Here is a 15143-nt window from a genome sequence, read left to right as displayed (position 1 = left end):
ATCGCAGTGTCATGCGGATTTGCTTCTCTATAGAAGATCTTCCTTCAAAGAGAAAACCTAAATGATCTTCAAAGAGTTTCTATTAATTCCTGCTCTGGGAACGTTCTGCTGCAGGTTTCGGGATTTCTCACACGCAATCGTTTTACATCTGGGGAACCGGCTCCTCTCATGTAGCATGTTGTAGCTAGAAGAGGCACCCATGTGACTGTGGGCCTTATTTGGACCTGTTAGGAAGGCTGAAAGTTTAGCAGATGGACAAAAACATGCTGTACTGCAGGTGGGGTAGATGTAACAGGTGCAGAGAGAGAGAGAGAGAGATTTGGGGAGTTATTTTGTTTCTGTGCAGGGTAAATACTGTCTGATTTATTCTTACACTGAGATTTAGATTTCAGTTTGGACTCGCCTCAGTCAAATCTAACCCTCTCTGCACGTGTTACATCTGCCCCACCTGCAGTGCAGCATGGTTTTGTCCATCTGCAAAAATTGCAGCCTTGCTAAAAGGATCAGGCTCTATGGGGGTTATTCTGGGTCACTCCTTCTGACAAATTCCTTCTTAAATGGACAAAACCATGCGCACTGCAGGGGGGCAGATGTAACATGTGCAGAGAGAGTTAGATTTGTGTGAGTTATTTTGTTTCTGTGCAGGGTAAATACTGACTGCTTTATTTTTACACTGCAATATAGATCTCACTTTGAAGTAAATCCCCACCCAAATCTAACTCTCTCTGCACATGTTACATCTGCCCCACCTGCAGTGCACATGGTTTGTCTATTTGAAAAGGACTTTGCCAGCAGGAGTGAACCAGAATAACCCCCTATATGTCCATGTTCCTGGAAGTTGTCATTACACACTAAATAAATTCTTAAGACTATCCGAATGCCTCATGCCTCATGCCTCAATGTCACGAGGCATGAGGCATTGGGATGGTATAAGGTTTTAAAGATTTGTTCTATAAAAATCTAGTTTTCCCTTTTGAGCAGCTGCACATTGCGCCTTCATTCTTTTGACATATTTCTATTTGAGGTAATCACTGTTTATTCTGTGCCTTATAAGTGAATATTTATTATTTGATGATTCACAATAATGCATTGCTTCTATATGGCATGCCATATACTATAGTACAGTATACATGAATCCTGCCCTGGAATAGTCTATGAACTCTATTGCATTACAGGGATAGAAGGTTTCACAGTTTGTTTTCTGCATTGCCATCATCTAGTGGTCAAATTTGGCATTACAATCTCTTAGGACAATTACACTTTGGGGTATTGCAGGCACTAGGTAAACAACAACAAACAAACAATCGACAGCAGAAATTTTAATATTGGTTGCACCTTCTCCTGGATTAGGCTGGAATATTAATATACAAGAGAGGAATTATGTATAGGGCTGTCTCTCCATCATATAGGGAGTAGAATACCACGGGTGTGGATCGTATTGTCGACCCGACTTAATTCGACACCGTTGGGTCGACAGGCAACCAGATCGACAGGGTTTTAGGTTGACATGGGTGAAGGTCAACAAGTGTCTAGGTCAACGTGGTTTTAGGTCATCATCTGAGTTAGGTCGACATGGGTTAGGTCGGCAGGTCACGAGGTCGACATGGGTTTTTTCACTGGCTTTTTCCCGAATTTCCACACAGTCGACATGGACACAGTTAGAAGTCAACCGCAGCCCCTCGCATCGATCACTTCACTTGCGATGCGTCGGGCACAGTGCATCGCTGTGCTCGGCACACTATTTTATTCTCCCACCATGCCCTAGTGGATGGTAGGGCATGAAATACCGCCTGTCGGCACATGTCGGCTCAAAAAAACGGTGAAAAAACCCATGTCGACCTCGCGACCTGTCAAACTAACCCATGTCGACCTCAAACCATGTTGACCTTGTCCCATGTCGACCTAGACACCTGTCGACCTTCAGCCATGTCAACCTAGAACCCTGTCGACCTTGTTGCCTGTCGACCCAACGGTGTCGACCTAATGACTGTCGACCTAAGTTGGGTCGACAATACGACCGTATCCCAATAGCACAGAGTTTTTGTGTATATATTGTGAGATCTAATAATGATAAATGCTGCAGTAGATGTGTAGATATTAATATGTTTACATTTTTATTTATCTCTGTACCCTTTGCACGCCTTTATCTGACATAAGTCTTCCATCCGGCTATGTGCCCTGTTATAAGAATGAAAAATGACCACAGTTTGGTGCAATGCCCCCAGTCTGATGGTGACTCAGTAGGCAACGCCGGAATTACTTTCCCTTATCGGTCTACTTTAGTACTTTCGAAATGTTATATTTTTCTTTTATTGCAACATCTTTATTTGAAATGAAACACTTGAGAACCAGTCTAAATGTATTTTCACAGCTCTGTAAAGAAATAAATGGTAGGTGGTCTCTTCGGTTGCCATGGATACAGAGGGCAAAAAAAAAAAGCTTTACATAGCTGCTCTCAAGGTCTCCTAAATGCAGCCGCCGTGAACTTACAGATAGTCCTTAGTTTAGGCTTTTAGGCTTTTTATAGCGACAGTTGTGTCAGCCTGAAAGCCGCACCATTTGCATTTTTGCACAAAATATCGAAAGGGGGAAAAAAATCGGTATCTGTATTCTTTTTCTCTTTGATGTCAGCGTCTTGCGTCGCTACGTTGTGGTTTTATTGTTACCGTAATGTATGTTTGTTTTTTTGTTTCTATCTTGCTTTGCTTTCATTGTATTTTCCGCACCTCTTCTCTATCATCCATCTCTATAATCCATTTCTGAAAGTAGGCAAATCATAATTTAGTGCAGACATGGTTATATATTGCGTAGCGCCAAGAGATAGGACTTCTGATTTATTTTAATTGAGGGACCACCGCTGTAATTTTCCAATAAACAGAAGTGAATTTAATGCTCTGAATCTATACAGTCAGCATGATATATTAAGATCCTGTTTTTTTATTTTGACTGTTATTGCCTTTTATTTAAAAAGTGATATATCATTCTGCAGCGCCGTTGTACAGGATTCGAAGGGCTTCCTCTGTCGTGTTCCGCATACAGATATGTGCTCGTACACCTAACATCTATACACTATAGGGCGTGGGAGTCGCTTCAAGATGTACTGTCTTGTTATAAGGCAATGGGCTTCTTTCTGCAAGGGGATCCGATTGGATCCCTCCCAGCATCTCCGATGACCGCCATGTCACTCTAGATAGATAGACTGCTGGGTCACAACAGTCCAGTAATCCATGGCCAGGGCAACGGTCACCGTGGTGGTGTAGCTAGGGCACCGCAGCCCAAGCAGTGGTGGGAGGAGCTGGTGCCGTGGGGGTAAGGGTCTACTTTCTGCAGATTTCATGCGGTCTGGTTGTCTGCATGGAAACTGCTGAAACAGCCCAGCAAAAATGGCCACCGCCTTGTTGGAGACAGATGCTAGAGGTCCTACTCTATAACCTCTAGTGTCTATCAAAAGAGCGCAATGTGTACAGCACTACCTGGAGGTGCTGGATTCTCGGAGCACTGGTGCGCTGTGAGCATAGAATCCCCTGGCAACGAGCATGTATCCTCCTGGCAAAGAGCATGTAACCATGGCAATGAGCATGTTACCCCTGACAGCGAGCATGTAGGTAAAAATAATTCTAATCAATATATGGGGCAGGGCGTGTGGAAACAACAACTTTTTTTTTGTCAGGATGATGCAAAATTTCCCATTGCAACCTGAATGGGCAGCTCATATAGGGTGTGCTGTCCTTTGTGATACTAATTGTGATACAATTAGGGTGATATTCAATCCTCCTGCAGCCATTCCCAATGGGGGAGATGGCTGCGGAGCCCTATTCAATGCTTTCTTCCCTGACAGCATTCAACAGGGGATCTCAGCAGAACGAGCTCGACTTCACAAGCAGAATTGTTGAGCTCCCGGGCTGCAGCTCGCTGCTTCTCGTGGCCACGCCCCCTTCTCAACCCGCGGCAGACGGACATTAAATCCCACCTGCAAATTCTTTGTTGAGATAACGGAGAAAGGGTCAGTCGTGGCCCAACCCCTTAGTATCAGCTCAGTAAGTGGCTGGATGTACCCTGCAAGCTTGGTACATCCCACCCTTAGTATATTACAGTGTGTTGCCTGAGTATGCGCAGTATTTTTATATGCTGCATTCTCTTGGGAAGAAACCATTGCTCATTGTTGCAAATGCCCTGAATAAGATTGAGAGTTGGGCATCACTCAACTTGGTGTGCTCAGTCGCAGCATACGAATGGTCCCATTGATTTCAATGGGAGCTAATGCATACGCACATGGCCGCGAACAGTCACAGATGCAGTATTCGCAGCCAATGGGTTGCAGGATTAACATATTTTAAAGTTATTTATTAGCAATATTTTTATATTATAAATATGTATATATATATATATATATATATATATATATATATATATATATATTATAAGTGACTTGACAGCATCTCTAACAAAGAGTCATTGTGCTTAGCTGTAGATTAAAGGGCTTGCTTCTTTCCTAAGCCACTTGCCCCACTCCCACTGGACTGCCATTACTGAAGGGCCTCATTCATCTAGCCTCAATAGCGCCATCAGTAAGAATTATAGCCCAGAAGAAACGTGAGCGTCCGCGTCCAGCAGCATTCACCGGCTTTCTACGTCTTTGAACAAAAAGATGAATCTTTCAGGAAGAACAAACTGCGACTTGTGATTGATATGTAAAATCGCCGGCGTTCATTGCAGATTTTAGAGCATGTTTCTCGCAGACAAATAACCGCAGCACAAATATTCCCCAAGTCGGTATTATTCAGCTAAAAACAAGATCAAATGAAAATCAACCTGCAAAGCATGAAAGGCTTCTGTGATTTACTGTTACAAATGTTGTTTTATGTTCATAATGCAGGAATCAATGTGTACTCACCAGTACATTATCAGCCAGTAATTCTATCAAATGGCGCTGCTGTCAACAAGACATCGCATCGCGCCTAAAGTGCTTTCTCTAGGCCCATACCATAAATTGGAGGTGCTTGTGCAGCCTTCAAATATGTATGAAATATATAGAATATAAATATTACACACATGACAATATATATATATATATATTTTTTTTTTTTTCTCTCCAAAAAACAGGCATCACTCCGGGGCTTTACGTGTAGAAATCAAGTGAAGTTTATTCCTTCCACGGACCGTGGAAGGAATACACTCCACTTGATTGCTACACGTAAAGCCCCGGAGTCCGAACGCGGTAAGAAGCTGTCTGCACGGACCGCAAGTGTATTTCTCATGGTATACACCTCCTCCATCTCAAGTAACCTCCCCCATCATTCGATGGTCGCAGACCATCGAATGAAGGACCGAGTGGTCCACCAGCTCCCGCAACCTCAGACCACACGGGCATTTCTCCGTGCAAAAGCAGGGATCTGGGCGGGCAGCTGACATCCGGCAATGTCATATGTCCGCCCCTACATGTGCGTCATGGCCGCATTACCATACGTACGCCCAGCGTTTTCATGGGAACGCACATGAAACGCGGGGTGTAAATATATGGTAATGAGCCCAAACAGCCCTTCACGCCCCTCTCCACCCCCTGTTCGTAGTGTTCATATTTCATGCGGCATTTGGCCGTACGCCCCGCTCGCACATGCGCAGAGACGCCTCTGCACATGCGCAGACACAAAACATCGGCGGCACGAACGCACACGGATATTACCGCACCAACCAGAATAAGGGCCTTAATTATTTCCTATAGCATATAATGCAATTTTGGAGAAAATGATTTTGCCTCTCCCCATCAGCGTTTGTATTTCCAGCTGTTCCGATTAGGACATGATGCTAATTAGTTATCAGTGTGGGCTGTCCTGTAGACTACTGGGGATATATCCCTACACCTACATAGATATTCCAAATGATGGCTTCTGCACTGTACTATCACTTTGAGCTGTGACAGTTTTTAGCCCCCAAGTCTCTATCTGCTCCTACCTCCAATTTTTGTCTTCACAGCTCCCTCTCTCCATAGTCAGCAAGTATGAAACAGATCAACGTCCCTGTAAATATTGCTTTCAATTTCAGTTAAGCAGTAATTTGGTCTGTCGAGTGACCTGCAGTGGTCAGTGGTGGTACAGATGGGGCAGGCTTCATCCTGGCTGGCGGATCGCCAGAACGTCCCCGCTGGCTATCCGCCAGCAGCCTCGCCATCCATCAGACTGAGATGCACGTGCGTCTCAGTCTCCGTCGGCGGGGCGACGGAAACCCTGTCCGTCTCTGCCTCAGGGAGACGGACAGTTTTAGGGGGGGGGGGGGGTGCGGGCACCATCCCCTGCCAAGATGGGACCTGTCCCATCTGTACTTCACCTTGTGGAGGTGAGGAGTAGTTATATATATAAAGATATGGCACAGCAGTTATTAGTCACCTATGTTCTTAGTATAGCAGTGATGGCATAGGAGTCTGTGCATTTACCACAAATGCAGAAAAGTTTGATGACCGCATTCCCAGGGGGTCATGTATACATTCTGAGTTCAGCGCAGGACGTCTGCAGTATTATCTCGTCTGTTGTGAATGCAAACATGCAAACGATATAGATGTAAGAGTACAAGACTGCAAATATTTGTACAGTGCAAAAGCCACGTCTGGTATAAACACTATTGGGTTGCTTTTGAGTTGGGAGCAAAGCAGAAAAGAGTATGTTCCAACTTCCTATGCGCCTTGGTAACACATTACTGCACAGCTGCTGAGGGCATGTAACATGTGTACACAGAGTTAGAATCAGGAGGGTCCATTTGTAGTGTAGGAGAAAAGCTCTCCAGCATGTGTGGACTGCATGCAAAAGTATCCAGTATTTACCCTGCATGGAACAGTAATCAATGATAGGTAACCCTTGCTTTGCAGCATGTTTTTTTTTGGATTACAAAGCGACTTGCTTTTGATGCTTGCTGTCTATTCAGTAGCAGCCCCTATTGCTCCAAGCACAAATACAATGGTTATTGTCCTGTTGTGTGTATTCACAATACAACAATTACAACGGAGGAGGTCTGTGATGTCACTAGGTGGAGGATAATAAGAGTTGCCACAAATCTGGGCCAGATTAAAAATGGGGCCTATGGAGGTCCAGCTCCAGGCATCAGCATCAAAAGAGCCATCGCCATGGCAACATGATGATGATCATTTCTCTTTTGCATCCTATAAAATGATTGTCAGAATCTAATTGGTTGCTATGCGCAACATCACCTCTTTTCAGTTTTAGAAGCTTTAGTAAACTTACCCCCTAGTGCGGTAAAGAGGCCAAGACTTCCCTGTGCAAACCTCAGAGTGAAAGCTTAGCCTTAACGTCAGGATGGTGCACTGCAATTGAATAGCCCCTGGCATTGGTACAAGCCCACCGTTAGCTTCACAACTAGTTGAATATGCCCCATAATGGTCCATCACAGGGACAAAAATGTAAGGTTTCTTCATATTGTAACTTTTTTTCATGTGCGTTTGGGATACCAGTAGTCCAATGACCAAAAACATAGAATCCCACGAGAGGTCCGGTGGCCAACTACCCCAAACATAGAATCCCGCTAGAGGTCCATTCATACTTTAAGCCTCCCCTCTACCTACTAACCATAACCCTCCCCCAGTCTGACCCTAACCCTCCCTGCTAGTGCCTAAACCTCACCCCCTGCCTACAGCCTAACCCTAAGTCCCTACTAGTCCCCAAACCTAACCCCACCGCACCTAGATACCCGCAACCACTACTTACCAATCGGGAGGCCACCTGTCTGTATTCCGTCTTCGGCATCATGATCCTTCTGAGGTTTTGGACCCTAAATCCTAACAGCCGGAATTGGTATAATTAACGTCGGCATCCCCATCGTCAGGATTCTGACCACATCCCATTTATTTTTGTGTAGGCTCTAACCAAGATCACATGCGCAAGATGAAATATTATCGCTGCCGGGCCGAACAGATCTTAACGTTTATTTTTTTGATGACACACCGGTCTGTTAATACACTGCAAGATAATTTAATTATAAACCAATATAACTCGCCGCCGTTTGACATTCTGGTTTATTATCAATATTAATGTCAAGCTTTATATTAGCCTCTAACACTCTCATCAATACTACACAATAGCAAGATTTGAAAACGCAGAATAATTCAGTTAGTAATCCTGGTAATGCTGTTCTCGCTGCCATATTTAGCTCAAGCCGCGACTCCACGGTTTTTTTCTTTCTTTATTAAATGATCCGGAGTGGAGTTTTTATATTTTATGTATTAAACAGTCATTTCCAATGCAGGAAGATGCTTTAAGTACGAAGACAAAATCTGTACTGGCACGAGAAGATTCTTTCTTCGTAGGTCCTCAGACGTGTGTAATGTTAGATGATGTCCCCGCTGTTTATATTTTGGCTTAAGGGATGAACCGTTGCTTAGCACAGTCAAGAAACATTTGCGTGAAAAAAGTTGACGCGACACTAAATCATTGTTGTTGTTTTGTTTTTTTTCTTTAAACCCAGCAGTTCAACCTTCAAGGATTTAGAGGGGAATAGTCTCAAGGACAGCGGGCATGAAGAAAGTGACCAGACTGACAGCGAACACGACGTCCAACGAGGCCTGTACTGTGACACAGCTGTCAACGATGTCCTAAACACCAGCGCCAACTCAGTGGGGACTCAGCCAACAGACCAAGGTACTGTACAGAAAGCTGCGACGTTGCTGTCGAATTGGTAGATTAACACATTTACCAGTCAGCCAACTTATGCTTGGGTTCTTGTGTACGGCGAAACGCGTGCTGGCAATATGCAGTATGAAACCTGCATTTCTAAATGCTTTGCAGGGGAAATGTTAGAAATAATTACTTCACAGAAAGGGTAGTGGATAAGTGGAATAGCCTCCCATCAGAGGTGGTAGAGGCTAAGACAGCAGAACAATTTAAACATGCTTGGGATATTGATATCCTTACACAGAAATAAGGATTAAAAAGGGTTGAGATTACCTGAAGGATAAAAAAGGGGCAGACTAGATGGGCCAAATGGTTCTTATCTGCCGTCAAATTCTATGCTTCTATGTAACTGCAACAATTTGTACAGTCCTATGTAGTCCGTGGTTTATTTGTAGTGGAATACGGGAAAATCCTCTAATTATAATGCGGGGTGTAAACAGTCGCTCGCTACGGAGAATTCCCAGAGTCCCATCCCAGCATTTTCTGCTTTTATTTTTTATTTTTTCCACTGTAACTAATTATAATTTATTGTTGACATTTCAGCTGTATGTGCTTATTGAAAAGGCTGCATTCTGTCCATAGGATACTTGCAGGTGATAAGCAATGCATTAAATTCATTTATTAAAGGAAAAAAGCTTCACGGCCTTGCAGTTTGCCACATCATATACCATTTTAATAGGCCCTCGAAACTATTACGCAGGAACCTATTTAAATGTTCTTCAAGGGAAAGAGGCAATTATCTTAATGCAAACATGTGATGTATAATCTAGCATCAGATATGTACATTTAATGAAGTGCTTAGTTAAGCAATCTTCTTCTGCGGAATACGGAATATCAGTTCATTAGCCCCGGGACAGATGGACACTAGTAACCAGATAATAGCTATATGGCACTTTTGGAATTGATTTGTTTACCCCTCAAGTAATAGTCTTCCCATCAGTATAGGTTCCAGATGACAGTTCACAAAAAGGGTCACATGTATCAATTTTCGATAATGCAGGGTAAGATTTCATATTAATATAGAGCTATAGGCAGGGAAAGCACAGAGACATCTGTGCTGGAAGCTCCCAAGGCTCCATTTAAAGGGATGATTCTGGGAAAAGTGTATTTAAAGTACTGTATCGTCCAGCTTTGATGAATGATCTGACATCTGTGTCACCCCTGACAGTATGATGCAGGGGGATCCTGAATGATGCAGGGCCTGTAACGATTGTCTGTTGTATTCTGTAGGGGTTTTATTTTTTTTTACGCAAAAAAAAAAAAAAAAAAAACAACAACCACACAATAATATATATTTAATGGTGGTTTTATTATATGGTGGTTCCCAAACTCATTGAGAAATTCAGCAAATATTATGTAAGTGTTCTTACATCCTTGGGGCCCTTAATGGGGTGATGAGCAGGGTCTGTTTGTCATTGCATTTTATGATGGTTTTCTACCAGCACTATTTTTGCCAATAACACCCCTGCAAATTCCCTGCCGTACCCCTGCGTGAATGTCTGACTTATGGGGTCAAATCACTGGAGATGTTTATTTTAAAGATGGCTGCCATGGTTATCGTCTTTGTTATATATTACTTGGTCCCTTCAGCTTTTGTACTGTAGGACTATAATTGTCATCATGTACTACCAAACTAAATTTTGTATCCTATTTTTGAGAACATGTAGGCAATTATACCAATAGCAAGAAAAAAAGAGAGTGGTTTCTTGTTGGAACCCAGGTCATTGTTGGAACTGCAGCCGGTACTCTTTACCTAGAAGGGCGCCCGCGATTGGAATCGCGGGCGTCGGGGGTAAAAAATCGCGGTCATCGCGGGTAAATCGCGAGTACACAAAAATCGGCTGCCCGCGATGACCGCGATTTTCCCATAGGGAACAATGTTAAAAAGGATGATTGACCGCGATTTTAATGTAAAATGCCTCAATGCCCGCGATTTTACCATAGGAATCAATGTTAAATGGGCTACAGAGCCCAAATAGGCACAATTAACCCTTAAATGTCCCCCCAAATTTTTAACGCCACCCCACGATCCACGCCAACCCGAAGCGTGGCGAGTGTAGCGAGCCCGCGAGGGGCGGCGGTACGCGTCCTCCGACCTTTTCATGCCCTACTATCCACGTCGGCGTGGAGTTGAGAATAGAATAGTGTGGCGAGCGCAGCGAGCCACCGCGCCCGAAGCGTGGCGAGCGCAGCGAGCCCCGCGAGCGGACGCGGATACCTTCACAGGTAACACCACGGACACCTGTGAAGCCCGCGAGGGGACGCGTATAACTGTGAAGGTATCCGCGTCCCCTCGCGGGGCTCGCTGCGCTCGCCACGCTTCGGGCTCGGTGGCTCGCTGCGCTCGCCACACTATTCTATTCTCACCTCCACGCCGACGTGGATAGTAGGGCATGAAAAGGTCGGAGGACGCGTACCGCCGCCCCTCGCGGGCTCGCTGCGCTCGCCACGCTTCGGGTTGGCGTGGATCGTGGGGTGGCGTTACAAATTTGGGGGGACATTCAAGGGTTAATTGTGCCTATTTGGGTTCTGTAGCCCATTTAACATTGATTCCTATGGCCAAATCGCGGCCATTGAAGCATTGAATGTAAAATCGCGGTCAGCACAAAATTTAACATTGAACCCTATGGGAAATCGCGGTGATCGCGGGCATTGCGTCGCGGCCGTTAATGTACTGCCCGCGATGCCCGCGATCACCACGACGGGCGCCCTTCTAGGTAAAGAGTACCCTGCAGCCTTTTAAAGATGGTGGGGATTACTGGTTTAAGGAGTCAGCAAAGTCTTTGTAAGGAAATTGGGCGAAATTGTGCAATTGTTTTAATGCATAATAAATAATACAGAGAAGTGGGACGTGAGAGAACTCAGATACTGCACTGCAAAGAAAAAACCTTTTATGATGTCAACATGTCCTCGTTATTTGCAGCCCCTGATCTTTATTACTCTTTCATAAAGATTTGTCCCTTGGGGCTGTTGTGTCAGAAACATGTATTATATTATTACCACACTTCACAGTACAGCTACTTCATGTGTCCTACCGCTTACATAGTGTTTACCGTGATATATGACCTTCCATCGCATGCTGGAAGTTGTAGTACGTTATACACAGCTGATGGGCAGCCACTGTTATTTTAACGCTACAGGCCCCGCTGCCGCTGCTACAGTATCTGAGGGATTAATCTTGAGAATCGGACCACAAATATGCAAACACTTTTGCGTTATCACACAATGAAATAATCACAGTGACACAGTACTTTGCGGTTGTCTTGCAGAAAGTATACAATTTGCGCAATGTGCCAAAAACACATACAGTACGCTGTACAGCAGTGGACAGCAACAGCTGCAGGCTGTAATATTATATGTAGGCAGTAATTGTCCCTTATTTCTGAGATCTGTCTGGTGACTTAAATGTTCTGCACCGTTGTACAGTATATATTAAACCACTCGCTTGTTTGCCAGTAAAAAATGTCCTAGTTCAAAATCAATTGAAAACAACACAGTGCTGTAAGCAAGGTAATACTCAGGCTATTGATTGGGTGATATGTGCCGCCCGTCTGTTATTTGCTGCAGAGATTGCTGCTCCATTGTGTATTTTTAGAACCCTTTGTATTTTGGCCATATTTCGACTTTTGTATCTTATCCACTTGAAAATAAAATTACCCGTCTCTTCTGATGGATCACGGTCCGGTAATGCCTTCTCTGTAGCGGAGAGATGGATGCTGTCTTTCGAATAAATCCGCTTTGATCCTTGCAGAATATTTAGCATAATTGTACATATGAAATAATGGCCTATATCAGGTAGCAGCACCGGACTACAAGCAATCAGCACCAGCAATCCCTAGACAGGATGGGGTAAATTTACTACAGCTTCTAAAAATTAAAAAAGGGTGATGGTAACTATAGCAGCCAATCAGATCATAGGGGGGGGGATTCTGGTATGCCATGACTCAGCCGCCTGTGTATGGCATGCGAGGGGGTGGCGGGCAATTCAGACCGCTCAGGCGCTCAGTAAGCTGCGATGTCCAACCTCAGGCACATTGTTACTCTATTAAAAGGACAGTTGCACAGATTTTTAGTGGCTGGTCAAGCATCTGGGACAAGGGGTGGGCCCACACCCTGTTTTTATTCACGGCTAACTGTACCATTAGGCAGCTTTAGGCAGCTGCCTAGGGCACCAGGATCTTCGGGGGGGGCGCCACCAAGTCTGCCTATTAAAAAATGAAGGATGTCTATGAGGATCCTTGTTGCAGATGACGGCTGTGGAACATCTAAGACCTCACCTCCATACTTTCCCTTGAGGCATACTTCCCTACTTTTGCTGCCCCCTCCTCGCACTCTGTTGTGGGTGGCAAAGATAGGCCTTCAGGGAAATCAGGGGACTTGCCCACCTTCCCGGGGTGGGGGGGGGGTGCTGGGAAGACCACCTGACTTTTGGGAGCCTCCTGCCATTCTGGAATGTTAGGCAAGTATGCCTTAAGGGTTTGGAAATTGGGTATTGGTGGCAGTATGGGTGTGGGGGGAGTAGGTTGAAGTTTTGCCTAGGATGCTGAAAAGCCTTACACCGGCCATGTGTTTATTGGTGTCTCCCTTTAAGCAAGGGCCCTTACTACTACTGCAGTTTCCTGGTGGGTCCTTTATGCTTTAGTCCTACTCTGGCTACTATAATGCACATACAGTACATCACCTGTTTTATGTTGCAGAAACTAAAGTCTCGGAATGGTTTTGAAAGGCACAGTAATGGGCTCGATAGCTGCACATAGAGAGTTAAGAAACTGTACAAGGGATACATCAAGGGTTTGGCACTTTTTCAAAGCAAATATTTGAAACAGGGAGAAAGTGGCTACATTATGTATGCTGCTTTTATTGGCAGCGCTGCTTTTTTGAATACAAACATTTAATTTGATACAGTTTATCTGTTAAGTAGAAAAATAAAAATAAAATATTCCCAATCCGTCACGACAGAAGCCTTAGAAGTTCACTTGTGTCCAAGCTCTTGTCTACACTTGGGCATGAATGTTGTTTTTTAATGTCTAACTGATGCAAACATCCTATGCAAACATCTTGTCTTTTTCAATTAAGAAGTATGAATTCAGTTTGGTGCAGAGGCTTATTGAAGCCCAGGGGTGCTTGGATCTGTCTCGAGATAAGCTGGAGCTGAATCTCAGCTGGAAGTCTTACTGCTGGAAGACTTAAGGATGGAAAGAAAGCAGAATTTCTGTGATTATGTGTATACAGGGTTTTTGGCTGTTTAATGCAATTCATGGTAAACATAATTATAGCCTTTTGTTTTGAGTTTGCAAATGAGACCAATGGACAGAAAGGGTTTAGCGGGCCGTCGTTATCGTTTCATATGCAGTCTGCATACTTAATGATCCAGGAATAAAAACTGCTTTATCGGTCCTGCTGTTCAATATTCACAGAAAGTAAAAATAAAGTTGTTTTCTGCTGATACATTCCAACAGGCCCCTCTTAGGGCGCCACACTTTTTTTACAGCATCATATAGCTTTTTGGTCACCTGCTGCAGGGTAAGAAATTGCATGGACTAGGACCCCCCCCCCCCCCCCTCCCTCCCTTGCTTTGCAAATTGCAATGGCATGCATGTTAACATGTATACTATAAATTGTAAGCTTGCGAGCAGGGCCCTCCTACCTCTATGTCAGTCTGTTATTACCAAGCTTGTTTTATCACTGTTTCCAATTGGAAAGCGCAAAGGAATGGACCGTGCTATATAAGAAACTGTAAATAGATAATTAAAATAAATATAAAGGAAAAAAATATATTAAACCATAGGAATACCAAATTGAATACTGTATTACAGTATGCATATAAATTGTCAAGGTATTTATGGACCAAACTCCCGATAAGCGTTTTCTGAAACTGTATTTAAAGTTTGCACAGCCTATTCTGTGTGCAGGCTCAGGGTATTCTTTGACATATAGTGATACTGTGATTTGGCCAGTGGGTGCCACTGTCCTGTTGCACGGATACTTTTATTTCCTGTGCAGACTAAGCCACAAGGCAGCCCATGCCCATAACTGTTTTATTGATCAACAACTGCCCAACTGATCCTTTGCGCAGAATGCAATATAGCATATAACTCTTTATTTATTTAGCATTTATTTCCTGTGGACTATAATATGCGTAGTTGCACTATACTGTGGACCTGTCAGAAGAAAATTCATTTTTCTTGAGCTGCGTTGTGTCCCACTTGCGCCAGATGTTCACCAAGTCATTGAAAATTCCATTTTATTTGATCAGCATTTACTGTCAAAAAGTTTTATACTGACTAGAACAGAGAGGCTGAGGAGGCCCCCTGGGAAGTGAATTAGCATGCTAGAGGTCAGGTAGCCTACTTTGCAATTCACGTAGCCATGTCTCCCTAGGTTTTTCCTGGATACGTAATTTTATTAGTAGTATATTCTACTTGTAAATTGATGGGATACAAAAATTATGTTTTCCTCTGGGCCTGT

At 43.9% G+C, this 15143-nt stretch overlaps 1 protein-coding gene across 2 annotated transcripts in view; it reads left to right on the top strand.

Moving 5' to 3' along the window:
- PCDH19 (protocadherin 19) overlaps positions 1 to 15143 on the top strand; it is a 138037-nt gene that overhangs the window by 87040 nt on the left and 35854 nt on the right. Inside the window, exon 4 of one of the 2 annotated variants that reach the window (XM_083160328.1) lies at positions 8473 to 8642. In XM_083160328.1, the coding sequence (XP_083016454.1) occupies positions 8473 to 8642 (170 nt within the window). Of the gene's footprint in view, positions 1 to 8469; positions 8643 to 15143 lie in introns of both variants that reach the window. The other variant, XM_083160327.1, reaches the window with a different exon arrangement.

The sequence above is a fragment of the Crinia signifera genome, chromosome 9 (assembly GCF_055691185.1).
Source record: "Crinia signifera chromosome 9, ASM5569118v1, whole genome shotgun sequence".
In the NCBI taxonomy this organism is placed as follows: Eukaryota; Metazoa; Chordata; class Amphibia; order Anura; family Myobatrachidae; genus Crinia; species Crinia signifera.
The sequence above is the reverse complement of the archived record's forward strand: the minus strand, read 5'-3'. Positions and strand labels throughout refer to the sequence as shown.